Raw genomic sequence first — 24,370 nt, forward strand, 5'->3', positions numbered from 1 at the left:
GCTCCTGCTGGTGCCAATGATGATAGCAGTGACACTGATAGTGGCATGCAGGCGAGCTAGAGGTAGGAGACTCGGTGTCACTATCGGCCTCTGTATGGCAGCGTGGGTATGGAGTTAAGGCATCTTGTGGAAATGGTGAATATGGAAACGGGTAATAAGAGTTAGAGAAGCTATCTGGCATTGGGCTTATAGGAAATGGGTAGCCGTAGCCTGGGTGCTGGTGGCCGGCGAAATAGTACGGATAGTACATGATGAATATTGAGCTACGACGCTCGTCAGCACGTCAGCAATGGGGTTGTAACGTCTCAAACGAGTATCAACTTACTAGCGATCTTTTGAACAACGATGTGGTGGGTCAGACAACAGCAACTAGAGGCCTTGACTCATCTGAAGTGCATATCGAAAGAGGTAGAAATCGAACTCTGAAGATCAAGTGGCACTAGGTGACCTTTAAGCACTTCTTGTTGTGGCCGATTTTGATCTGATGTTTGACTTGGGGCCCCAACATCAGATGAAACTCTGGCTTTGATCCAGACGTTGCCGATTAATGAGTGTACGCATAGCAGTTTGGGTTATAGACAAACACTTACTCTCTTGAAAAGGCCAAACTAAACAAACCATCATTTCTATATCGCAACAGAATATGTACATAAGTAAAAGGCAGAGTAAATAAGCACATGAAACGCCAAACACCCTGCTCATCCATTCCCAGAGCCCAAAGTTGATAAGAATTCCCATCATTATACCCAAATGCAAACCGTGAAAAGGAAAAAGAAGGCTTATACAAACCCTTCGCTTGGGCTTGAAAGCAAACAATCCCTTGCTGCCATCAGCTTCCGCCACCCATCAGCCGCATAGCCATCCCCTTTTTAATACCTTCACCCTCATCGGCGGCCTGCTGCTTCTTCTTTTTTTCCACGTCTGTGACCAAGGTCTTGAGATACACTTCTGTTTGAACCGTTGCACTGTATGACAGCGCTGTCCAGCACTGCAAATTCTGCTTATTCACGTCGGCACCAGCTGCTAGAAGGGTACGCAGAACTAGCAAGTTACCGCTACTACTTGCAAAATGCAAGGCTGTGTTCCCGTCGGCGTCCTCGTTTTGGACTATGCTAGTCGGGCCACCTGGCGCATATGTCAAGAGAATTTGTAGATCAGTGTCAAAGCCTGCTAGACTAGCCTCCATGACAGCATCACGGCCATGTTTGTCGCGCCGTAGAATACTGCTTGGTGCATACTCAGCCAACAAGTGCACGACGTCAGTGTGGCCCTTGGAGGCCGCAAGCATCAGCGCTGTCTGGTGATCTTCATTGAGTGCGGGGCTCGGGGTTTCGTGGCCCGCGGCCAGAAGTGCTTCACAGATGGCCAAGTAGCCCAGGCTGGCGGCCAGGTGCAGATTGGTATTGGAGCGGCCTTCAATACTAGGGTCTGGATTGTGTAGCAGATGCGGATGGGAGCGGAGGATGCGACTGACGAGACAGGCGTCGTTCAAGTGAATGGCACGGCGTAGACGAACGGAGGGCGTGAGGCTAGTAGAGAGAGTAAGGAAGTCAGTTTAGCGGATCGGAGCAGGAGACAAGGCTTGGGGTAGACGCAGAAAAGGCAAAAGGGGCAGATTGACAGACATTGTAGGTGCCTGGCGCGGCAGCATTTTGGGCGGCGGAGCATGGAGCATCGTGGGCAAGATAAAGATATATCAATATTATGCTTGAGAAAAAGAGGAGAGACCCTGGCTGCTTTCTTTAGTACCATGAGAAAGCCGATCACGATAAGCGAGCGGCTGACGACAAATAAACACAGCAAAAAAGACAAAAAGAAGACAATCGTGCTGGTTAGTGGTAGAAAGTCAAAGGATACCAAGGGCACAGTCGTAGATAGTTGTTTGATCGGTTTCGTAAATGAGGCGCACGCAGAAAAAGTGCGGAGAACTTTTGCTGACATTCAGGCGTTGAAGTATTAGTACTACACTATTGGTTCGCATGGGGCTTTCAGCAGCTACTAGGTTACTAGCATAGCTCTGTAACAATATACGAGCCCCCATAAAGCTTTGCTGATTCTTCAACTGAAACAAACAATTTCCGCATTTTTGTTTGGCTAGGGCTATTCATTGCAAACACATGGGCATATTGCACCTACTACTACTCTAGGTGCTAAGTTACATGACGTGCAAAGTCATGATCGGCTGCGCACTCGCTTTCCTTCAATAACTTGATTCATAGATGTAAAAAAGAAGCACAGAAAATCAAAATATCAGACTTCGTTGCGTATTAGCATTCGTCCAAAATCATGGAACTATGAAACACATTGAAAGAAATCGTTACGCCTTTTCATCTCTCTCCCTCCCCCGCTCGCTCACCACGTCTTATCGTCGCCCAGAATTTACTGGTGCTCCGCCCCATAGGCCCTTAGACGTTTCCACTACGCGGTTCGCTGATTTCCCGGGCTTCAAGATATCCGGAACATCGATACTGCCCATAGTTATCGCTGTGTCTAGATTACCACCCATCTCGACATCCTCAGGCACCGGCTGCGAGTCCGAGATCTGGCGTGCCTTGGTTGCCTTAGCCTCATTTTTGCGGGCATCCATAACCAGGCTCTGGCCTTCACGCAACTTGTTGATAGCACGGATAGTGTCGATAGCTGCGTGCAGCGTGCGGCGTGCATTGAAGTTTCTCCGTATAATGTGCAGCCGGTCATGGATCTGCATACCCTGTTGCGACTCACCCGTCACAAATGGGTGTTGCAGAGCTTCATGAGCCGTCGGCCGCTTACTCGGATCGATAGTCAAACACTGCTGGATAAAGTCCTTGGCACCTTCCGACACACCGTTCCAGTATTCAGCTGGTTCAAACTTATATTCGGCATTAAGAATAGCCTGCATTTCTTCAAAGTCAGTTTCGCGGTCAAACGGAGTGTAGCCACATAGCAAGAAATAAGTTATGACTCCGATAGCCCAGATATCCACGGGCTTGCCGTGGCCCGACTTGCGGAAAATCTCGGGCGCCATATACCCAGGCGTGCCGCAAGTGGTTGTGAGCACGTGGAATTTACGCTCATCCATGACTCGAGAAAGCCCAAAGTCAGCGATGAGTAGGTCGGAGTTGTCTTCGGGTGTGCGGAATAGCAGGTTCTCAGGCTTTAAATCGCGATGGACGATGCCGTGATCGTGGAGATAGGAAACGGCCGAGAGTGTTGATCGAATTAATTCTGAGGCATCGCTTTCATCATAATTGCCTTTGCGACAGATACGGTCGAAGAGTTCGCCACCCAAGGCTAAGTCCGTAACGAGGTAAAGGTTATTCATGCTCTCGAAGTAGTCAACAAGTGTGAGGATGTTTTGATGGCCCATGGATACGCGCGACAGGATTTCGATCTCGTTTCGAACCTAAAGAGGTAGCGAGAAGCGCTGGTCAGTAACTGGATGTCATGCGCAAATGTGCCAGCAACGTAATCTTACCATGTGCTCACGTCCAGCCATCAGACGTTTGTTGATGACTTTCACTGCATAGTTTCGGCCGGTCTCAATGTGAAAGCATTCCTTGACAACAGAATAAGAGCCAGCACCCAGAGTCTTGCCGACCTGGTATCTACATGGCTGGATATATGGGTGTTGCGGTGGCTCCTCGTCTTTTTCTGCGGACATTCTGCCGAGTCAATATTACTGTGGTGCGGGCAAGGGCGGAGATGCAGATAAGGCAAATAAAGCTTTAGTCCAACCCCGCAGTATCAAGAGCCTGCAAGGTAAAAATAAGAAGGTAAAACAAAGCCCCTGGCAGCGGAGATCAGGGAGAGACAAGATAAAGGGGTGGAGAGGCCAAGGATAACAACCAAGAAGAAATTGGGGTAATTAGAGTATGGCGAGAAAGATGAGCAAAGTTTGTGAATTTACGTGGAGGAAATGACGAGGAGAAGGATAGAAGAAAGAAGAAAGTAGTGTCCATCAAGTCAAGAGCCTAATCTTTATGTACGGTAGTGCAGGTCGTGCAGATGCAGAACCACAGATACAAGCATAGTATATAGTAGGTCGATCCAATGTAAGTAAAACGAAGCTGGCCAGGAAAGAACTAAGGGTGGGGTTAGCTTTAACCTTCCATGTGCCAGTCAGCCAATGAGACGAAGCCACCACACAAGAGATTTAATAGTCGTACGAGACTCTACGGTTTTGTTTTTTGCTTGACTGTATCTTTTTGCTCTTTATTCGGTTATCGTGGAATGACTTTTCTCTGTAGACCCAAGTTAGTTTAACTTGTCGATGGATGAAACCAAGCGTCTACCCAAAAGCAATTAGGGAAGAAAGCAAAAATACTCACACTTTGTCATACTTGTGTGTCTTGGATAAATCCGACTCGCCCGGCACTGTAGATTCGTACATGCACATCAACTCGGCCAGAAGTTTCGTTCGGTTCTCATCGACATTGGATGATCTCTGACGAGATGTCTGCGCAGAGAATGAAAGCGAATCGGTTCTCTCGGTGTAGTATTTTGATTCCCGTAGCTTCGGCCGCAGTAGCCGGGGAACCAAAGTGATGATTTCGTGGATGGGCCATGATGTAATGGCCTTGCTCTCGGTTCTTGTCTAAGCATTAGTATAGCGTCACATATCTCGTGCCTCGGTATTGTCTGAAACTAACTTGTTTACGTGTTGCCCTCCAGGCCCGCTGGAGCGTGCAAAGACTATGTTGCCCCTAGGGAGGGTCTCATGGATTACCTTGCGGGCCCATTCACGCGCTTCTTGCAAATCCGCCGGGTCAAAGTCGGCAGTAAACGCCTTGTACCGAACATAGCGGGCTTGTATAATGCCTGCCGACTGATAGTTGAAAGCAACTGTCCGAAGTGGTCTTAACATAACTATAACTAGTTAATCTTGGTCTCCTGTATGTAAAATTTCAATAGCTGCTGCAATGGATAGTCAAAAAAGAGAAACTTGGTCGGCTGATCTTAGGTTAATATTAATATGCAAAAGTCGTAAAGGTGATATTATTGGTTTAAACATACACAGAAAAAAGGTGCGATCGTTAAACGGTCAAGCCCAGAAAAGCCAGCAATGGCGAGTCCCGCCCCAACTAATGCCGATGACACCAGGAGCAACTCCCACTCTCGAAGTTTAGGTCATCAACAACAACTACACGACATGTATGTATGTATGTATGTACTATTTAGCGTCTACCTACCAGTTTTCCCGGTAATACGACGGCATGTTCTGGACGGAAGGGGAGTTGGAAGATGTCGTCTTCCGACCCCTCCTCCGGGCAGTCAGCAGTTGCAGGTACTCGTCCTCTTCGAAATACTCCTATGACTTTTGAGGGTCCAACCTTGTGGCCAGGAGATTTCTCCCAAACTACACGACAAAAAAGGAACATGCACTATTAGATAGTCGCACTTAGGGGCGGCCTATAGACAATGCAAAAAGAATAGAATCTCTCTCCGATACGGGGAATCGAACCCCGGCCTTCTCGGTGAGAGCGAGATATCCTAGCCCCTAGACCATATCGGATTTCCTAACGGCTAAAATCACGATAAAAAGTATATTTATAGTCTTGGGGCTATTTGGGCCCCACTTTCGGAGTCCGGAGCTCCGGAGAGGTCCGAGTTTTCTAGCACCTGTTTTTCCGTACCCCTGCCGCCCGTGTCTTTTTTTGGCTCCGGGTAGCAACGATGCTGAACTCATAGGGACCTGTGTGAGACGCTCCTCTGCTGTTAGGCATGTCTGCTCAGCTCCGAAACGACAATAAAAACCTATGAAGAAAGTTGTAGATGTGAGCCAGTATCACTAATGCGGGTTTGACCTAACTTGCCCTTAAGGCCGCAGTCTATTGCCCTGTGTTTGCCATTAGCTTTTCGCTAAGTGTAGCTCTGCCCTTTGATGTCCTTGTTAGCTTGGTGACTAAGTTTTCCGTTCACGGTTTCTTCTTCTTTTTGCATGTCTACATGTGCGTCTCCTTGTCCCCGCCACATATGAGGAATTGTAGGAGGGATGAGTGGTTTTGAACCCGTTGATAGTACTTTTTGAAGTCTCCATGCCCTGGCACTGCCGCCAATATGACTCCTAAGATTTTCCGAGGTGTTTTGGAACCTGTCTTTTTTAGGGAAGTCCAAGTGTTTGCTGAAGTTGTGATCTTTTATGTCCGCCCTGTCGTAGTACCTCAGGGGTTCTATAGGCATTTGCCGAGAGAATGCTCATCTTCTCTTGCCTGTTGTAGGTTTTCTTGGGTCTCTCTTGCGCTAGTTCTTTGACTTACCATCGCATTTTTCGACCGAATGCTTGCTGCCGCGCAGAAAGGGCACTCTAGGGTGCACTTGCACTTCTTGTCCTTATGTTTTACGCACTTCATTACATCCGTACGGGCTTCGGTCTTGTGCTTGGCTTTTCCGCAGTATATACACCTGGTGGCGAAGCTGCAGGTTTCGGCCTTGTACTTTCCCCAGCACCGGCCGCAGCTAGGAGGGGGAGGGGCCTGTAGCCAGCCCTCCTAACCACACGCTCGTTTCCTAGAAGTCCTACCGTCTGAGAAGATCCCTCAGATCTGAGAACTACAACCCAGAGGCCTTGCACCTGCGATTCATTCTCATATTTGCGGGATTCCAGAATCTTCAGTTCTCCGCTAAAGGCTTTCCGGACGTCGGCTTGCACATCTTTCAATGTGACCTGCCTTCTTGAGTGACATCGTGGATTCCCCGGGGGATGTTTCTCACCAGTAATTTCGGATGAGTTCTAGTGCACCCTCTTTTTCCACTTCGTGGTTTTCTGCTAGGGTGAGCGCAAAGCCTGTCTGTGTTGTCTTGGCCAGAGTCACAATTTCTTTGCCTCCAAACAGCGTGCTGTTGACCTTTGTCTCAAGCACTGCGACATTGATATCTTTCCATCTTGATCCTAGGTGGAGTCTGACCAAGAGTCTGTTCTTCTGTGGGGGTTCACGGATGGGACCAGGCTTTCTGACGGGGGCCGGGCAAATATCCACGAGTCTGTCATTTCCTCCTGTCTGTATGGCCTTCTACGCCCATGTCTTGGAGGCTCTCTCCGCTGCTGGCTTAGCCGGCTTGCTCGCTTTGGCAGCCGCTTTCACAGCCTTGGGTTCCTTAGTCATTTGTTTCGCCGCTTGCAGGCCTGTCCAGAAGACTCCAGGGAGTTCGTATCCCGCCAGAGTCTTTTGTATCTCTAGGTCTAGGTATATCCCCAGTTTCTCGAACATCATCTAGGCAAGTTGTTTGTCTTCCTCCTCGGCCGGTTTTGCCGTTACTTCGTTTGCCGCTTTTTCGATAGCTAGAGTTATTTGCCTGAGCGATGGAGTTTTCTAGCAGGAGCGTGAAGTTGCCCATTTTTTGCGCCCGCCATCTTGTAGGTCCCTCTTTCCTGCCTGTTGCAGAGCCTTCGTTGGGACGGTCTGTTTCGTGTTGTTTTCTAGGCTGGTAGGTTTGGTTTGTTGGGTTTCTTTGGTGGATAGCCCTTCAGCCTCGCGAGGCTAGCAAGCCTGGTCTGTCATCTCGATATCCAGCATCGCAAGGCAATTGTTATTTAATCTGTTCTCTTATTATTGTGTGTTGTTTTTTGGTCATATGTTCTTAATTTTACGCTTTTTGTTTGTTGATGACAGTATCGGACTTGCTTATGTTGTTATATTTATACCCTACCTAACTATCTGCGTTTGAAATGCGCCATGGATCTCTACGGATCTTATTAGCGTTGAATCAGATCAAGACCCGGTCGGCTTTCCGAGTCCAGACCCCTCGATTCGGCCCTAAGAATACTGTTTTTTCGGGCGCCATTTTTATGCCTGTAGCCATATATTCGTCCTCCAGTCCAGCTTCCTTGATTTCCAAAGTTGGCACGTGAAAGGGTTGGCACGGCGGTAGGTGTGTCAAAACTCTATAGTGAGCCTTGCAGAGGGTTAATTCTGTCTAGTAGCCAATCCAATCCAGCATCGCTTGATCTCTGTGATTCCCGTAGACGTTAAATATATTCAAGTTCAAGTTCAAGCTGGCCAATAAAATTGCATTATTCGATCTTTGTGGAGACCAGTAACAATATACGCAGTTCTCTCATCGAAATTTCTGAAGGCGAATAACAAGCTTGATTAAAAGCACACAGGCTTCTCTCATTGTAAACCTGTGGTCGGCCCTGCAGAGGTCTGATTCCGTCTAGTAGCCAACCCAGCACCGTTTGATCTTGATAGTCGCCATAAGTGTAAAATTTATTCCTGTTTAGAATACGAGTAATTGCTCTAGTTAATCTAAGATAATGTTGGGGCAGTAAGCAGCTTATCAGATCAAGAAAGCAGGCCCTGGTACCACTTATTTCTCACACTACGGGCTCTTGAAGGCCCAAAAGGACCCCCTGTATTTGTCTTCTCCACCCCCAGCCCCTGCACAATATTGCCTATCAGATCAAAACCCTGGCATATCTCCAGCACCAAAGCAACAACATAACCAGAACCTCTCTAATTGCTACCAACAACTAAAGAAGATAGAGCTTCGATTGGCTGGACAGACCAGCCCACTTTATTACTTAATAAAGGATTGAGATTCATTCCAACAAACGGTACTACAAAATGACGCACGCCTCCGGAGACTCCCCTGAGTCTTCACACTCTTCCGCGAGGCGCAGAAATCACAAGCAACCGCCAGATTTCCCAACTGCTGTCGCTAAAAGCCAAGCTTCGTTCCCATCCAACAGCGGACACGGATCGCGCCGTTCTTCCCCCCCTGCTTCCGCTAAAGCACGGGGTATTTCGGAGATACGCATCACGACAATCCCTAGACAAAAAGACACGGGAGTTTCAATAGCGTTAGCAGGAGTGTCTATGGTGCTGCCTGTTTCTATTGCAGCGTATCTTCTCACAGGTGCCACAAACACCATGGGCAGCGAGGCTACCGACTGGCCGCTTAGCTTCATGGCCTTGACGGAGGCTGATAAGAAGCTGCGGCGTGCAATTCTAGACAGATACGCAAACTATACGCTACTAGCAACACTCCTCCTTATTCTCGGCATAGGCCTAGCAAGATTTGCCGCTAGGACAGTTTGGCAGACGCAGAAGATGGTAGGCAGAAATACAAATAGTGCTTCTAGCCATCGAGAAAACTACCATCTCCTGGGCGGACCAACAAGTCCTAAGATTGAAAGCGGGAGTCTCACGGGATGGAGACTAAGGCTAAGCAAAGTCCAGTGGTGGCTTGGAGGCGACATTACTATTTCTGGTCAGAACTGGGGCCAAAGAGATATCTGGGTTGGCGGGGCTCTATGGAGTGCCATTCTTGCTTTCCTAAGTGTCTACGAGACACAGGGCGGTAAGTAGCCTAGTCAGACATTATGTGCACTTATGTTTATATTGACCATCACTTAGACTACCTTCATCTTACAAAGCGCCTCGGTGTAGTGGCTGTAGGCCAAATGCCGCTCCAATATGTTCTCACGCTCAAGTATCTCAACCCAGTAGCTCATATCCTCGGTACCTCACACGAGGAGCTCAACCGCTGGCACCGTCTCTTGGGTCGCATTGTCTACGGTTGGATGGCTCTGCATGCAGTATTCTACACCAATTTCTTCTACTGGGCTGGCACAATGAGCACCAAGCCCTTTACCTTTGTCGTGTTAATGGGTGAAATCGCCTTTTTTGCTATGTGCGCCCTGGCAAGCTCCTCGACTCTCAAGGTCCGGCGTCGTAGTTACAGGCTGTTTTTCTTGCTGCATGTAGTCGCCTCCATGGTTGTTCCGCCTATGGTCTTTCTACATGCTGATAACGCTGGCCCTGTGCGTATACACTGCATCATCTCTATTGCTATTCTCATATTGGATATCATCATTCGACGTATCTTCACAATCAAGGCCATGTGCACCATCACAACCATTTCGGATAATTCTCTTGTCAAAATTGTGGCAGATGTGGGCGCTAAAGCCCGCTATTTCTCGCAATCTCCAGCTTCGCATGTATATCTCAATGTACCTATAGGTGCTCGTGATATCAAAGCTCCCATCATGTCTCCCAAAAACCTGCAATACGAAAGCATCTTCAACCCGTTTACTGTAGCTGCCACAGACGTCAGCAGCGGTGAAATTACACTTATTGCCCGTATTATGAACGGACCCTTAACACAACGCCTTGCTAGTCTTGCTGCACCTCCACTGACAGAATCCTCAACTCAGGGTCCGGCTTTGTATAAGACGCAGGTTCCGTTGTGTTTTGACGGACCGCACGGTGCAGCATCACGGAGCTTACGCCGCTTGGTGGGCGCAGATATCGACCGCGTGTTACTTGTGGCTGGTGGTGTCGGTGCGTCGTTTATAGTGCCCGTGTACCGCGCGATTCTCACATACAAGCCTAATACCCAGATTGAATTTGTGTGGGCCGTACGCGAAGTAGGCGAGACCCAGTGGGCTATTGGTGGCCCGCAGCTCATGCTTGATAATCTGAAAATTAGAATCTACGTCACAGGTGACGATTCCGATGCTTTGCCTATCGGTACAAGAACGCCTTTGATAGCTGTATCATCGGGTTCTTCAACCGGTAACATATTACAACGGGACTCGAGCGCATCAGAGAACCATTCTATGCCAGTATACACCCGGACACGGCCCAATTTAGTCAAGACAGTAGATGACTTTTTCAAAGCGAGCCCTAACGATAGAGTAGCTATCTGGGTTTGTGGACCCGAGCAAATGGCCAAGGATTTGAGGGCGTGCGTGACACCATGGGTTATGGATGGACGATATGTAGAGTGGCATAACGAAGGCTTTGGCTGGTAGAGGGAAAGTAGATATGCAGGTCAAGAAAAGGAGAAGCTTAAGGGAAAAAAACTTTTAATGGCATTGGGTATTTGTATGCGTACATGTAAATCAGTCTTGTTTGCTTGCTGCGCCTAGCAGCTAATGTGTCCATCATGTCTCTGTCCTAGACTAAGCCTAGACGTTACTTTTTTCGCCATCACCGTGACACATAATGTGTTTCACTCGCCGAGATCCTCGTACTCGATATGTTCTTAATCGGTGCGCTTCTTAACAATAGGCTCTTCTGTTTTGGCGCCACTTACAGTTCCCAAGCCCACATCGTCCTCTTCTTCGTCGTCGTCCCAATTATCCTCTGCGTTTTCGTCCCAATTATCGACTTGCTGCTCTAAGGTAGGGACCACAGGAGCATGGGCATCGGCGTTATCAATAACGCCAGTTTCATGGTCCTCACCTAGCTCAAGATCCTCGTTATCCTCGCCGGGGACCGCATCATAATTACGGCGTTGCCGACGGCGGTCCAGCATGCGCCCGTGATACCAAGAACACAAGGCTACAGCACCACCACTGCCAATGACGTTGGCGACAATGTAGTTGATATCAAAGTTTCGGCTGGTAGAGAAAACACCCTGAACAAACTCAGCTCCGACACCGAGACTAGCGGTACAAACGACGAGGGTTAGATTAAGGGCGCGGCGTCGGTGAGTGTCGACAATCCAGTAGAAGGTCAAAGTCAAGACAAAGAAAGTGGTGAGATGGAGGAACTTGTTGTTGACATAGGAATCAAAATTGAGTGGTGTTAAGCCAGCGTAGGTTGCGATGAGGCCCAGTACGAAGAAGGCAGCTATAGAAGGAAACTTATTAGCAAGGGAGTTGTATGTCCATAGAAGCGAATACAAATACCTGCAAACTGCGGTCTTATCCTCATGATAGCAGGCTATAATCAGGCGATCCTGTCTCGATGGTGTAGCAAGGCACCGTTAGATCCGCTGGAGCAGAATTATGATTTGTTTTATACGGCAAGACAGAAAGATAAAGAGGGGCCAGAGAGAAAGTAAAGAGTCAAAGGCTTGGCTTGACAAGAGCTTGATCCTGAGCCTACGTTTTTCCCAATGCACAGGCATACATAGGACTTGGGGAGGAAGATAGAAAGCTATAATTATGAAGCTTCAATCAACAACATAGGCAGACGAAAAAAGCGGTAAATGATAGGGCAGAGATCGATCGATGCAGGTTAGGAAATAAGAAAGGGATGATCCCGTGTGCGGCGGAAAAGGCGAAAGAGCAAGTTAATCAACTAGATTGCAGCAATAGAATCGAGTAGAGAGGTTCGTCTCAGCCTTGCTGCGCTCCTTTGAATGGGATGGATTATAGCACACAGTCATACAAGCAAGTTAATTAGGTCGACAGTCGATATGATAACCGATAAGGTGGACGCGATTTAAACGTGCGTGCAGATTATACTGTGTCAGGATTCTAAGACAAACATGAAGAGAAGCATAGACAAAGCAATGGGCCAGCTAACAGGAGTGAGCAGTGAGAGGAGAGGGGGAGATATCAGCTTGCTTGTGTGTTGGTTATACTGCATTTTTAATACTCTATTGGCGAGTGTATTCTTGATCTGAAGCTTGTCTATGCCTGTATTGTTGATGCCAGTATTTAGTATTTTCCAGTTGCCATTTAGAGTTTTTCAGTCACGCGACTCTGCACGTGATATGTTCCTTGCGCGTGTTCCGAAAATCAACAGCCCTGACCAGCGAGCAAGTATTGGACGTTAGCTCCGCCCGTCAAAGTACAGGCTACCGGGCTCCCGCCACACCAGATGCCCATCTCCAGTCCATCCACACACTGCGCAGATATTTTTTGACGGCCATTCTACAGTCCTCCGTGTATAAACCCAACGTAGAAACTTTGCGCTCGCTCATTTGGCTTGACAGCCCGTGTTTGAAGCCTTTTTCTGCCTGTTGTCGCATGTACCCTGGTACCTCTTCAGTCGCCAGCCTACAGCCTACAAGCCACTCGCTATAACGCTATAACGGACAAGACAAGTCACTATCGGGGTGATGGCAGACCCAGCGTGCCAAGTTCCACTTCAACCTCCCGTCTTCTCTTCCCGCATCAACGCCGCATCTATCAGCCATCACCATCCGTCCTTAATCCCGCAAATCCGTCGCTAAATTTACACCATTCGCTTCTCTGGAATCTGCGCTTCATTCTGATGTGCTGTTAACTCTGCCTTGCTGACAATCTGCGGCGCAAACGCGATTGCTAATTGCCCCTTCTTGACATATCTCAACACTACTCAATCTTTCAAATCACCGCCTGCAGCGCAACTCTTTTATCACTTAGTTACCCTTACTACTGCTATAGCTGCTACTACTACACGCACTATTCACCTGGCCTTGGCCCGTTGGCTCTTGTCCCTATTATCCCGCCCCTTCGCGCCTTTCCCGTTGGCTCAGCAGTGTGGCCCACTGATATTCAATAATTGTTACATTTTACTATTTTTTTTTCCATTTCTTGAGACGATTGCTCATCAACCCAGGCTCCCCTCCCCCATCTATTCCTCTTCTACAATACGACACTCTTTAAAATCATACCCATCTATCCTGCCCTTTGGCCTTCCTCGCTTTCGCCTCTCTGGCCATGCCTTTTGCCAACTCAAGCCTCAATCGCCCGCCATATCTGGCTGTCGATGATGGGCCATCGCGCATGATGACTCCTGTTGACGGTTCTGGCACTCCAGCTCCTCCCGCTTCTCTGCTCCCAGAGGCTGTTGACCCCGAAGAAGAACAAAGACGCGCTCACTTCGCAAATCTCTTTCGCTCTGCCGAATCCAAAATATCACAAATATTCGGCTCTGATGGTCGCTATGACCTAGGCCTGATCACATCCTTAGCACGTCGTGCCCCGTCACCACCCCCCACAACATCGTCACATTCACAATTGCCACCTCCTGCAACCGACCATGCTCCTATAACAGAACCACCCAGGAAACGAGCCAAGCGAGCCATCAACGAAGATGACTACGATGACGATGATGATGATGACGATGACGACAATAGGAATGGTCCTAGCCATCCTACCACGATCTCCTCCCCCCAGAACGCCAAGTCTACCGCGTTATCGTCCGGCCCTGGCGCTCTGCCATCACCTTCCAAGTCTGGAAGCTCGCCTGTTCAGTCAGTGACATCGCCCAGTCGCCAAGTCGAAAAACATCGAGATCTTGTTGTCCTCCTTGCCCCTTCCTCCGACCCTTCACAATCATCTTCATCATTAGCAACGACAACCACTTCGGCAACGCAACTATCCACAAGCATGTGTGCAACACAACAAAAATCCTCATCTTCTGAGGATGCACGTAAGCAGCTTGAGGCTGCCCGCACCGCTACTGAGGAAGCTGCCCGTCGTAGTTTCCACACCATTTTCTATACTCTCGAGAATGACCGCACTGCAATGCTCGAGCAGCAGCAACTTGAAGAATCTGAAAAACAGTTACAGGCCGAGATGGATAGCCACCAATCGGGCCCCGCTGTCTCCAATGCGCAAGCACAGAATCTGGGCACTCTATCTAGCACAAACTTGGGCGCATCAAGTTTAACTCTAAAGCATCTCATTGCTCGCATCGATATGAAGCGTGACGTTGTCAACGCCACCGACTCCGAACTGCGACTACTTATGAATGAAGTACGCAAAAACAGAAGCAAATGGGCTAGTGAGGAAAACATCAACCAAGAGGAACTTTACGAAGCCCTTGAAAAGGTCTTGACTGAACTAAAGGCGCATACCGAGTACTCAACTCCCTTTCTCACTAGGGTTAACAAACGTGAGGCGCCAGACTATTATAACAGTAAGTTGCGCCCGGCTTTTCTGTCTTCTTCTTTTGACAATCGGCAAATCGCCCGCCATATTCAGCTCCATTAACATCCCCCCTCCCCCACCTCTTTAGTCATCAAACAGCCCATGGACCTAGGAACCATGACGAAAAAGCTGAAGGGCCTGGTTTTCAAGTCCAAAGCCGACTTCGTTGGCGATCTAAATCTTATTTGGGATAATTGCTTGAAGTACAATCGCGACATGAGCCATCCTCTCCGTCGCATGGCAAATGGCATGCGTAAGGAGGCCGAGAAATTGATTCCCCTGATTCCCGATCTGACTGTGCGCTCTCGCGCCGAAGTTGAAGCTGAGGAACGCCGGAAACAAAACGGCGGCGATGAGGATAACGGCGAGGATTCTGAAGACGAGCCTATCATGTCGTCTCGTGGGCGTGCTGGTGGTACCACCTCAACCAAGGGCACTAGCAAAGCCCGGAGATCAGGGGACGTAGAAAAAGAAGGCACACCAGCAGAACAAAAGCCGCATATCCAAGTCAATGGCGTACTGGCCAAGGCTCGCGAAGGCTCCGAAGCTGATGGCTCAGTCCGCGGTACACCGCCTATTGCTGGATCGCAGACACCCATTGTAGCGCCACAAGGCGATTCCATGGATGTGGACGGGCCATCACTCAGCGGCCTAGCCCTAACTCATACCATGGGTGAGACAACTCAGGCCGTATATGAGGATGAAGAGTACAAGACCTGGAAGCAGGTCACCAAAAAAGGCCGTGCCCTAATCACGCGTGAACGATATATGCTTTTCAAGGAGTCCGGTCTCAACCCTGACGCACCAGCACTCTTGCGACGAAAGGCTGATATGCGACGTTTCCTCCGCAATCAGAAAATGATCGACTGTAATTCGTCTGCTGCACGAGCCGCTGATGCCGGGCCATCCAGCGAAGAGCCAGTGAATACTGAGACTCTAGTTGATAACATGGATAATTCCGAGGAAGAAGAAAGAGTAGTTCCTGCCTACTACCAGCCCCAGAGTCTAATCCCCGATATACCATCTCATCTTCAATGGATAGAAGATGGTGAAGGCCAGGTAGTTAACCAAAACCAATGGGCTGTCAAAGTTATTGAGCCTTCAGTTTGGAAGTCCGCTGCAAGCAAGTTTGCCCAGCAAATTGATGCCAACATCCGGCAGATTCAGGAGACGCGCAAGCTTTCTACCAAGATTTCTGTAGTCAAGCAAATGCAGGTCCAAACACAAGTCTACTCGAACCAGTTCCCTAAGGCGGCTGAACCGTTTGTCGAGGCTGACGTGCCACCTCAGTTCGTCACCGATGATGGGCCCTTGATGGCGGGCAATCTGTGCGAAAAAGCCCTGCAGCGTTCCATTGGCAAAATTCTCTACCATGCTGGCTTCGAAGAGCTGCAACCATCAGCTGTCGACGCTCTCACAGACATTGCTGCCGATTATTTCCAAAAGCTGTGCCGCACATTCAACGTATACAACGAGGCAGACAAGATGCAGGTAACTCTTCCCGATGGGCCGACTATGTACAAGCCGCGATATACCCAAGAGGAAATAATACTGCATACCTTGGATGAGAACGGCTACGATATTGCTGCTCTAGAGGCCTACGTTACCGATGACACTGTGCGTCTCGGCGGCAAGCTATCGCAAATCCATGAACGCATGAAACAACACCTCACCGATATTCTACGACCAGCACTGACAGCCGAGGCTGGCGTAGATGGCGTGGGAGCCTTCAATGATGGCTCTGAGCAATTCGTCAGTGGTGACTTTGCTGAAGATCTTGGCGAAGACTTCTTTGGTTTCCGAGAGCTCGGTCTCGATAAGGACTTGGGACTTGACATGCTCTCAGTGCCATTGCACCTCCTCCAGTCACGCATGCGTAGTCAATACCAGCAAACACAAACCACTGGAACTACCGACATGGATATCTTACCTCCCTATCCACCCCATACCCCTGTTACCCGCGAGTCGCTCAACGAGGAGATTGGCCTCGTGCGAAACTTCTTCCTCGCCAAATTACACGCTACCAATGGTGAGCCGCTTGTTGAGGACGAAGATCTACCCATTAAGCAACGCCGCCCGCGTCCCCGCCTGCCTGCCACGGGTAAGATTTCAGCGCCACAGAAGAAGCCACTGCGCGAACAGATTGCCCTGGCCAAGAAGAAAAAGAAAATGGAAGCTGCCGCTGCTGCCGCTGCCGCTGCTGCTGCCGCTGGCTCTAGCTCTAGCTCGGGTCCAGGATCGCAGGAAAATGGCGCTGCCAAGCCCACCGGGGATACAACTGCCAAGGCCCCCTCTCGCCCGTCTGTCGGTATTAGCATGAAGGCTGGCTTGCCTGCCGGCACGCCCGATCAGGGCCTCAAGCCATCGCAGATGAGCATTGCAGTGGGCGGCGACATGGAATAGCGTCCCCGGCCGCCCCCGCTGCGTAAGCCGACATCTGCGACTAGAACATCACAGGCCTCTTCCAGCTTTGACGCCTCTAGGGATAATAACTCCAGTAATTCTAACGGCTCAAAACACTATTCTTCCACCCCTATCGTCCTACCCCCTCCACCAATCAAGGGCGTAGTGAAAACCAAGACCCCCGCCACCTCAGTTGCCACTGTTCCTGTGTCTGTATCTGCCGCTACTACGGCTGCCGCAGTGGTGGCTAAGTCGAGCGTAGCCAAGAAAATGCGAGCAGCGGGAATGGCCAAGGGTGTAAATGTGAGCGCCGGCAAGGCGCGGTAACAAAAAAGGAGTGCTTTTTTTTCTCTATTGGTCTTGCGTCTTCTATTCACCTGCCTGTCTGGTTTCTATTTTCTTCCTTTTTTTTTCGTTCTTATCCATGCGTGATGGCCTTTTTTTCTTCTCTTGTTTTCTGGTCTTACTTACACTTTATATTCTCTTTCATGTACATTCATCTTTCTCCTCTTCTATCAAAATGCTGCAGTCTGATGTTCCTTTATACACTTCACCGCTTGGTATCTTACCCTTGCTCTTACTTCACGTTGGTCTTTATTTTCTATCCCTCTTTGTTCCCGGTTCAATGGACTATATCTAGTCTGTACCCCCTATACCTTCTCTTTTTTCGTCTTTTATATCTACATCTGTCATCTCATGTGTGCTTGCTACTGCTTCTGCCGGCTTTTTTTCTCCTGCTATTCCCCTTTTCTCTTCCCTCTTGACATCACTTTCAATCTTTTTTTCTCATCTTGCTTTTTGCTTTACTTAACCCCGCTTGTTTACAACTTCGCCAAGGTTTCTGTTTTCTGCCATGTTTTGTTGGGGATTGTTTCCATGCCTTTTCCTCTTATTGTTATCGTCGTGATGCCGTTGTTATTGCTTCCCTGTCAAGCCCAAACACAAATAAAAATATCACCTCTATTTCTCCTCGTTTATTTCTTTATTGTCAGTTGAATGGTTGTTTTATTTTGACATTTCAGGCCGTGTTAAAGCGTGGCCCTTTCTGATCCAGTTGTACCGGATTGTTTTTGTGTACGTAGCGAACTAAAAGTGTGTATATGAACCGCAAGGTAAAGAAAAGCAACAAAGCAAAATCAAGTGAGGAGGGCAAAGAGGCAAGACAGTCATACAGCTTTCTTGATAGAGATCGCCAGAGAACCAAACTCCCCCCTCTTTCCAACCCCTCACAAAACGAAATGACCCATTTTCCAGCCCAGTAATACTATGTTGAAAGTTAAAGTTGACCCTTAATTAGGTCTTGTTGTATGTTGAAACCGCGCCGCTTAAGTGAAAAGGAAAGAAAAGAAAAAAGATGTCAGAAGCAGAATATAAACACCGCGTGGCCCAAGAAAAAAAGGCAATATTTTTTTTGTACAGAAATCAGTCGCTTCACTAGTATCTAGCCGTCAGGAACTTAGATACCAGCGTCCATACGCCAGCCCTCGACGGGGAGAGGGAAGTCGCTAGTCCAAGCAGCAATCTCAGCCTTAAGCTCGTTGATGCGGGCAACCTCGCCCGAAGCGACCTTGGCCTTGAAGTCCTTCAGCTTGTTAGCCTCCTTGGGAAGGGCGGCTTGGGTCTCCTTGCAAATCTTGATGGCATCATCAATGTACTGGCCAACACGCTCAAAGTCAGCAGTGCCAAAGCCACGAGAGGTCATGGCAGGGGTACCAATGCGAATACCACAAGGGGTCAGGGCAGACTTGTCGCCAGGGATGGAGTTTTTGTTGCAGGCAATGTTGATCTGCTCCAGGACAGCCTCGACACGGGCACCGTCTAGAGAGTGCTGGCGCAGGTCAACCAATACCATGTGAGAGTCAGTACCGTCAGAGACCAGCTTGTGGCCGAGGGACTTGAACTTGTTTTCCAGAGCCTTGGCGTTGCTGACAACCTGCTGTTGGTACTCCTTAAACTGGGGGCTAGAGGCCTGCTTTAGGGCAACAGCCAGGGCGGTTATAGTGTGGTTGTGGGGGCCACCCTGGTGACCAGGGAAAACAGAGAAGTTGATGGGGTTTTCCAAGTCATACAGAGTCTCCTTGCCCTTAGCATCGACAGAGCGAACACCCTTGCGGAAGAAGATCATAGCACCGCGGGGGCCACGCAGAGACTTGTGGGTAGTGGTGGTGACAATGTCAGCATACTCGAAGGGGGAGGGGATTACACCAGCCGAGATCAGACCGGAAATGTGAGCCATGTCAACCATCAGGTAGGCACCGACAGAGTCAGCAATCTCGCGCATGCGCTTGTAGTCAATCAAGCGGCAGTAGGCCGAAGTACCGGCAACCAGAACCTTGGGGCGGAAGAGAATAGCGTCCTTAGCCAGAGTGTCATAGTCAATAATACCGGTCTCGAGGTCAACACGGTAGGGCATAGTCTCAAAGTAGGTAGAGACAGCAGAGATCCTAAAGGAAAAGATTGGGTCATGTTAGCATTGTATAACACTCGAGTGGCTACACAAATATGAATAGAGTGGATGACCTACTTGCGCTGAGGAGTCTGATAACCGTGGGACAAATGGCCACCGTGAGGCAGGTCCAGACCCATCAGACGGCCGTGAACAGGCATGATAGCCTGGTATACCTGCAGATTGGCAGGAGAACCCGACAAGCACTGGACGTTAACACCCCACTTCTCGCCATCGACACCGAAAGCAGCTAGAGCACGCTTCTGGCACAAAAGCTCAATTTGGTCAATGTGCTGGTTACCGCCATAGTAGCGGGCACCAGGGTAGCCTTCCGAGTACTTGTTGGACATGGGCGAACCAAGAGCATCGAAGACAGCACGGGAAGTAACATTCTCGGAGGCAATCAGGATGATGGACTCGCGCTGGCGCTGGATCTCGTCCTTCTATAAAGAGGGGAGAATATATTTAGTCAGGGTCATTGCTCATAGCGAGTCGTGTCCATTCAGGTGTGAAGACTTACCATGATGGTGGCGACCTCAGGGTCAGTGTCGAGAAGAGACTTCTCGAGCATGTCCTTGTGGTCATTTGACAGAGCGTAAGCAGACATTGTAAGTTTGTGGGTGAATGGATTTGTTTGCTAAAGAAACAAAAGAAGAATTGGGGGATTAAGTGTGCCGAGGAGAGGAAAGAGAGAAGGAAAAGAAGGGAAGAAAAATCTGAGCTGTGAGCAAAGAAGGCGCTACCGGATTTATATTATGACTCTAGACTTGCTAGCTAGACAGAAACTACTCTTAACGGAAGCCTATGAAAAACAAGACTAGCCTGTCATTGGTGGAGTCAAACTTTTTTCCTTCCTTCCTTCTCTTACTACTCCTTTCTTTTTTTTCGCACCTTCTTGTCTCGGTGGGGTCATCGGAGACAGAGGGGGAGGGGTTAGCAGGCGAGTAAAAAGCTTTGGGCCTTGGTTCAGAGGGGTAATTTTTCAATGGCTGGGAAAGATTGGCTAGTTATTGTGGGATCCCGCTTTTGAATCTCAGCTTTATTTACTACTCAACATTCTCAATTCTACGCCGGGCCAGACCGGAGCATCATGCTGCCGGCTTAGAACTTTTCTACAAGACGTTGAGATTTTGGCCAGCTTCTTTGGCACTAGAATTGCGTGCTCGCTTTACTGCTGTACACTGCATACGATATAGTGGGATGCAATGCACTCCATGAGAATAATGCGTATAGTTGACTCACAGCTGGTACAGATTGCAGTCAAGCACGCAGTATTTCGCATGCGAGCTTTGATAACACCTAATGTAATCCTCGTGGTTGACATTTGATTCCCTCTGTTTCCATATCTTGTGCGTTTACAATCACTTTGATAACTCTCGTCGAGCGGGTGGTGGTCTAGCATTGCAGGCACGTGAAGCCACACGTGATACTGGCAATAATTTAGCTCTACTCGGAGCAACATCGGGTAAACACTGCGAGAAGACTTGAAACTTCTCAATCAATTAAAAAAAGCCTTCACTTCATAGCAAATCAAGTTCATAATGCCATGCATTCATATACAGAATCAACAGCAATCTAGTGCGTCAGTCAGCATTAGTTCAAGGATATTCCTCCGTCGTGTAACTTGGAGTCCATGATTTTTGTGCTTCGTCTCAAATTTCCAGGCCTGTTAGTCTTCAGCAACTTGAGAGTGAGTTTTAGGGTTGTGGATGCAAATTCATTACATCAGGATAGGGTTTTGATCAAGCTAGAAGAAATATTTCCCTCCATAATAGTGGTTTATTAAAGCTCAGACTTCTCATAATGGATGGTCTCGACGCGTTCGTTTCAAATGGAGCGGTTCTCTATGTACAAATCACGCACCATTCGTTGGTTTCGGATGTAAGTGAACTTGTATTTGTAGCTCGACGCTCAGGATATTATGCACCAAGATTTTAAGAGATCATGGAGCACTAAACACGGCTACTTGTGTAGAAACAGGGAGGGTTTGATAGCCGCTCAGGCGCTGTTTTTACAGCGCATGCAAGGGTTATTTTTCGAAACAAAGTAGAGCGTCATGCGACTTTAGCTCATACGTCAGTCAGCCAGCCTCCTTAAACCAGGCTAGAGGTGGATATAACACAACACATCAAGTGGCAGCACGGAGCAGAGATGGACAGTTGAGCTGTGCGTATTCGCTTGTCAAATGTACATTTTCGCGTGCTACTGCAGTATAAAATTTGCATAATAAGCTTTTCATCACCTACGCCTCAGCATCATATAAACCTTCCTATAATTTTTGAGTCGAGACTTGTCTATAGGAAGCTAACGTGGCGGTGGAAGTAGCAGTTTGTTGCTGGCATGCCCTGTTTTAGCTGCAACCAAACGAAACCCCTAAAAGCATTTTGTTTTTAGGAGATAGAGTAAGGCTGTAGGTACCTACCTACCTTGTGCACTATAACTAGGGTGTTTAACCTGATAGCATCGTTTATTTGAAGCCTCGTGCAGTGGCAAGCTTCCTTCCCATCGTCAGGCGGTTTTTTTTGTCTTGTTGGTTACGCCAGCCAAGCTGTTAGTGCATGGCCTTTTTCTTGGCGCGTAGAATTGCAGACAGAGTACGTGCTGTAGATGTATGCATAAATGCATACAAGGCTAGGTGTGCTACAAGGTACAACAGAGGTTTGGCCCACAGGCAGCTTATATACACCAGTACGGTATAAAGAGCAAGGAGCAAAGCACAGGACACATGCCATAGACTAACAGGCGACAGAATGGGAGTACGCGTACGTATCCTTCCTTTCATTCGCCTTTCTTCCGTCGGCTATAAAGAAAGCGGAAGTTACAGAAAGAAAGAGGGAGCTTGCACACTACAAGCAAAGTAAAATGGAATGAAGAAGGTACGGAAATGGAAGGCACAGATAGCGTAAGCTAAACAAAAGAAAGACAGTGGCTTGCTGTAAATTATAGTGGACGACAGTGGATAATCACTGGAAAATAATGCATGAGAAAACAAATATTAGTGAGCACATTAGTAGAAAGAAGCAAGGACAGAGCGCCTTCCCTTCCTTCTCCTAGCTCCCTAGCCTCTCTCCACTTGATTCTCCATTCTTACCCTAGCTTTGTTTGTCATTGCCATACCCCGTCATTTTTGCCCATAACAGTCCTCCTCTTCTTCTTCCAACTTGAATCGCCTTTCTCTCCGTAAACATCACCAACCCCCTTTCCTAGTTTGCCATATCTGCGTTCATTCGTCGGAGTTTGCGATCTCATTCATTTATTTTCTTCCACTTCTATGTTATTCCTTTTTCTACCTTCAAGTTTAAATCCTCACAATGAGAGGAACCAATGCTTTCGTGGTTGCTATGCTGGGCACAGCCAGCGCTGCTGTTCACACCATGAAGCTCAAGAAGGTCCCTCTCACTGAGCAGCTGGTAAGTTAGAGATGGATATTAGTATGATGATATTGCGTGAATCACGCGACGTTGATGATGCGGTGCACGAGAAGCTCGTATTATTTTTTCATCTTGTTCACTACAACCTTCCGCTAGATCTTCGCGATAAAAAAAAAACAACTCAAGCTAACAATAGCCCCTGTAGGCTACTGCTTCGATAGAGGAACATGTTGACGCTCTCAGCCAGAAGTATTTGGGCGAGCACCAGTTCAACCTTGCTGATGCCATGTTCAACACCAAGACCAGCAACTTTGCTATGAACTCTGGTCATCCGGTCCCCGTGAGCAACTTTATGAACGCTCAGTGTAAGTTGTTTATAAATTGTTATGATTGCGTCATAATATGCTTGCATATGTCTTCTCCCCTATTCCCTCCCCCCCCCCATATCCCAACAACACCATGATCAAAACAACAAGAGAAATAGCAATTTTCATAGCGGCATTCTGACAAAATTCTTTCCAGACTTTTCTGAAATCACCATCGGTACGCCGCCCCAAACTTTCAAGGTTGTCCTCGATACCGGCTCTTCCAACCTGTGGGTCCCCTCCAGCAAGTGTGGCAGCATCGCCTGCTACCTCCACGAGAAATACGACTCTAGTCAGTCTAATACATACGAGAAGAATGGAACTAAGTTCGAGATCCACTATGGCTCTGGCAGCATGACGGGTTTTGTGTCCCAAGACACTGTCACTATGGGTGACATCGAGATCAAGAAACAGCTATTCGCCGAGGCCACCAGCGAACCAGGTCTAGCATTTGCCTTTGGACGCTTTGATGGTATTCTGGGTCTTGGATATGACACCATCTCGGTGAACGGCATCCCCCCTCCGTTCTACAACATGGTTGACCAGGGCCTCATCGACGAGCCCGTGTTTGCCTTTTACCTAAGCAAGGAGGATAAGGGCGAGAGTGAGGCTATCTTTGGCGGTGTCAACAAGGCCCACTACACTGGTGATATTACCTACATTCCTCTGCGCCGCAAGGCGTACTGGGAGGTAGACCTGGACTCGATTGCTTTTGGTGAGGAGGTTGCCGAACTGGAGAACACTGGCGTGATTCTGGACACTGGCACTTCGCTCAACGTGCTGCCTTCATCTCTGGCTGAGCTGCTGAACAAGGAAATTGGCGCCAAGAAGGGATACGGAGGTCAGTGGAGCGTTGACTGTGCCAAGAAATCGACGCTTCCCGACATCACCTTCAACCTCGCGGGCCACAACTACAGTCTCCCTGCCGAGGATTATATCCTGGAGGTTTCGGGAAGCTGCATCTCGACATTCCAGGGAATGGATTTCCCTGCACCCACTGGTCCTCTGGCTATTCTGGGTGATGCATTCCTGCGTCGCTACTACAGCGTGTATGACCTAGGCAAGAATGCTGTTGGCCTAGCTAAGGCCAAGTAAATTAGGCAGTATTTCTTTTCTCCTCGTTATCCGTTGGCCCCTTGGTAATGATGAAGGAAACATTAGCGAGCTAGTTGTCCGTCCAGCTAAGCGGATATAATGCTGGAGCGTC

At 48.5% G+C, this 24,370-nt stretch overlaps 7 protein-coding genes across 7 annotated transcripts; 3 read left to right on the forward strand and 4 right to left on the reverse strand.

Moving 5' to 3' along the window:
* Positions 1-829: 829 nt before the first annotated feature.
* HOO65_080235 (Target of rapamycin complex 2 subunit AVO2) lies at positions 830-1,651 on the reverse strand (the record flags this gene model as incomplete). The annotated part of the gene is made up of 2 exons (XM_071004373.1): positions 830-1,529; positions 1,626-1,651. 2 exons carry the CDS (start codon positions 1,649-1,651, stop codon positions 830-832), a joined length of 726 nt encoding a protein of 241 aa, XP_070856465.1.
* A 711-nt stretch (positions 1,652-2,362) lies between these two features.
* On the reverse strand, positions 2,363-4,846 carry HOO65_080236 (Calcium/calmodulin-dependent protein kinase typeI; the record flags this gene model as incomplete). The annotated part of the gene is made up of 4 exons (XM_071004163.1): positions 2,363-3,385; positions 3,458-3,644; positions 4,311-4,571; positions 4,632-4,846. The coding sequence occupies 4 exons, from the start codon at positions 4,844-4,846 to the stop codon at positions 2,363-2,365; spliced, it is 1,686 nt and encodes a 561-aa protein (XP_070856466.1).
* A 3,700-nt stretch (positions 4,847-8,546) lies between these two features.
* Positions 8,547-10,738, forward strand: HOO65_080237 (ferric reductase like transmembrane component; the record flags this gene model as incomplete). The annotated part of the gene is made up of 2 exons (XM_071004190.1): positions 8,547-9,282; positions 9,339-10,738. 2 exons carry the CDS (start codon positions 8,547-8,549, stop codon positions 10,736-10,738), a joined length of 2,136 nt encoding a protein of 711 aa, XP_070856467.1.
* Positions 10,739-10,971: 233 nt separating this feature from the next.
* On the reverse strand, positions 10,972-11,645 carry HOO65_080238 (VanZ like family protein; the record flags this gene model as incomplete). The annotated part of the gene is made up of 2 exons (XM_071004387.1): positions 10,972-11,561; positions 11,621-11,645. The coding sequence occupies 2 exons, from the start codon at positions 11,643-11,645 to the stop codon at positions 10,972-10,974; spliced, it is 615 nt and encodes a 204-aa protein (XP_070856468.1).
* Positions 11,646-13,363: 1,718 nt separating this feature from the next.
* HOO65_080239 (Transcriptional activator spt7) lies at positions 13,364-17,308 on the forward strand (the record flags this gene model as incomplete). The annotated part of the gene is made up of 3 exons (XM_071004119.1): positions 13,364-14,567; positions 14,691-16,960; positions 17,036-17,308. The coding sequence occupies 3 exons, from the start codon at positions 13,364-13,366 to the stop codon at positions 17,306-17,308; spliced, it is 3,747 nt and encodes a 1,248-aa protein (XP_070856469.1).
* A 1,129-nt stretch (positions 17,309-18,437) lies between these two features.
* Positions 18,438-20,034, reverse strand: HOO65_080240 (Serine hydroxymethyltransferase, cytosolic; the record flags this gene model as incomplete). The annotated part of the gene is made up of 3 exons (XM_071004247.1): positions 18,438-19,425; positions 19,506-19,870; positions 19,948-20,034. The coding sequence occupies 3 exons, from the start codon at positions 20,032-20,034 to the stop codon at positions 18,438-18,440; spliced, it is 1,440 nt and encodes a 479-aa protein (XP_070856470.1).
* Positions 20,035-22,738: 2,704 nt separating this feature from the next.
* HOO65_080241 (Vacuolar protease A) lies at positions 22,739-24,258 on the forward strand (the record flags this gene model as incomplete). Its single annotated transcript, XM_071004257.1, has 3 exons — positions 22,739-22,837; positions 23,004-23,163; positions 23,321-24,258. 3 exons carry the CDS (start codon positions 22,739-22,741, stop codon positions 24,256-24,258), a joined length of 1,197 nt encoding a protein of 398 aa, XP_070856471.1.
* Between the last annotated feature and the right edge of the window lie 112 nt (positions 24,259-24,370).

The sequence above is a fragment of the Ceratocystis lukuohia genome (assembly GCF_044167205.1).
Source record: "Ceratocystis lukuohia strain C4212 chromosome Unknown Supercontig8_pilon, whole genome shotgun sequence".
Taxonomy (NCBI): Eukaryota; Fungi; Ascomycota; class Sordariomycetes; order Microascales; family Ceratocystidaceae; genus Ceratocystis; species Ceratocystis lukuohia.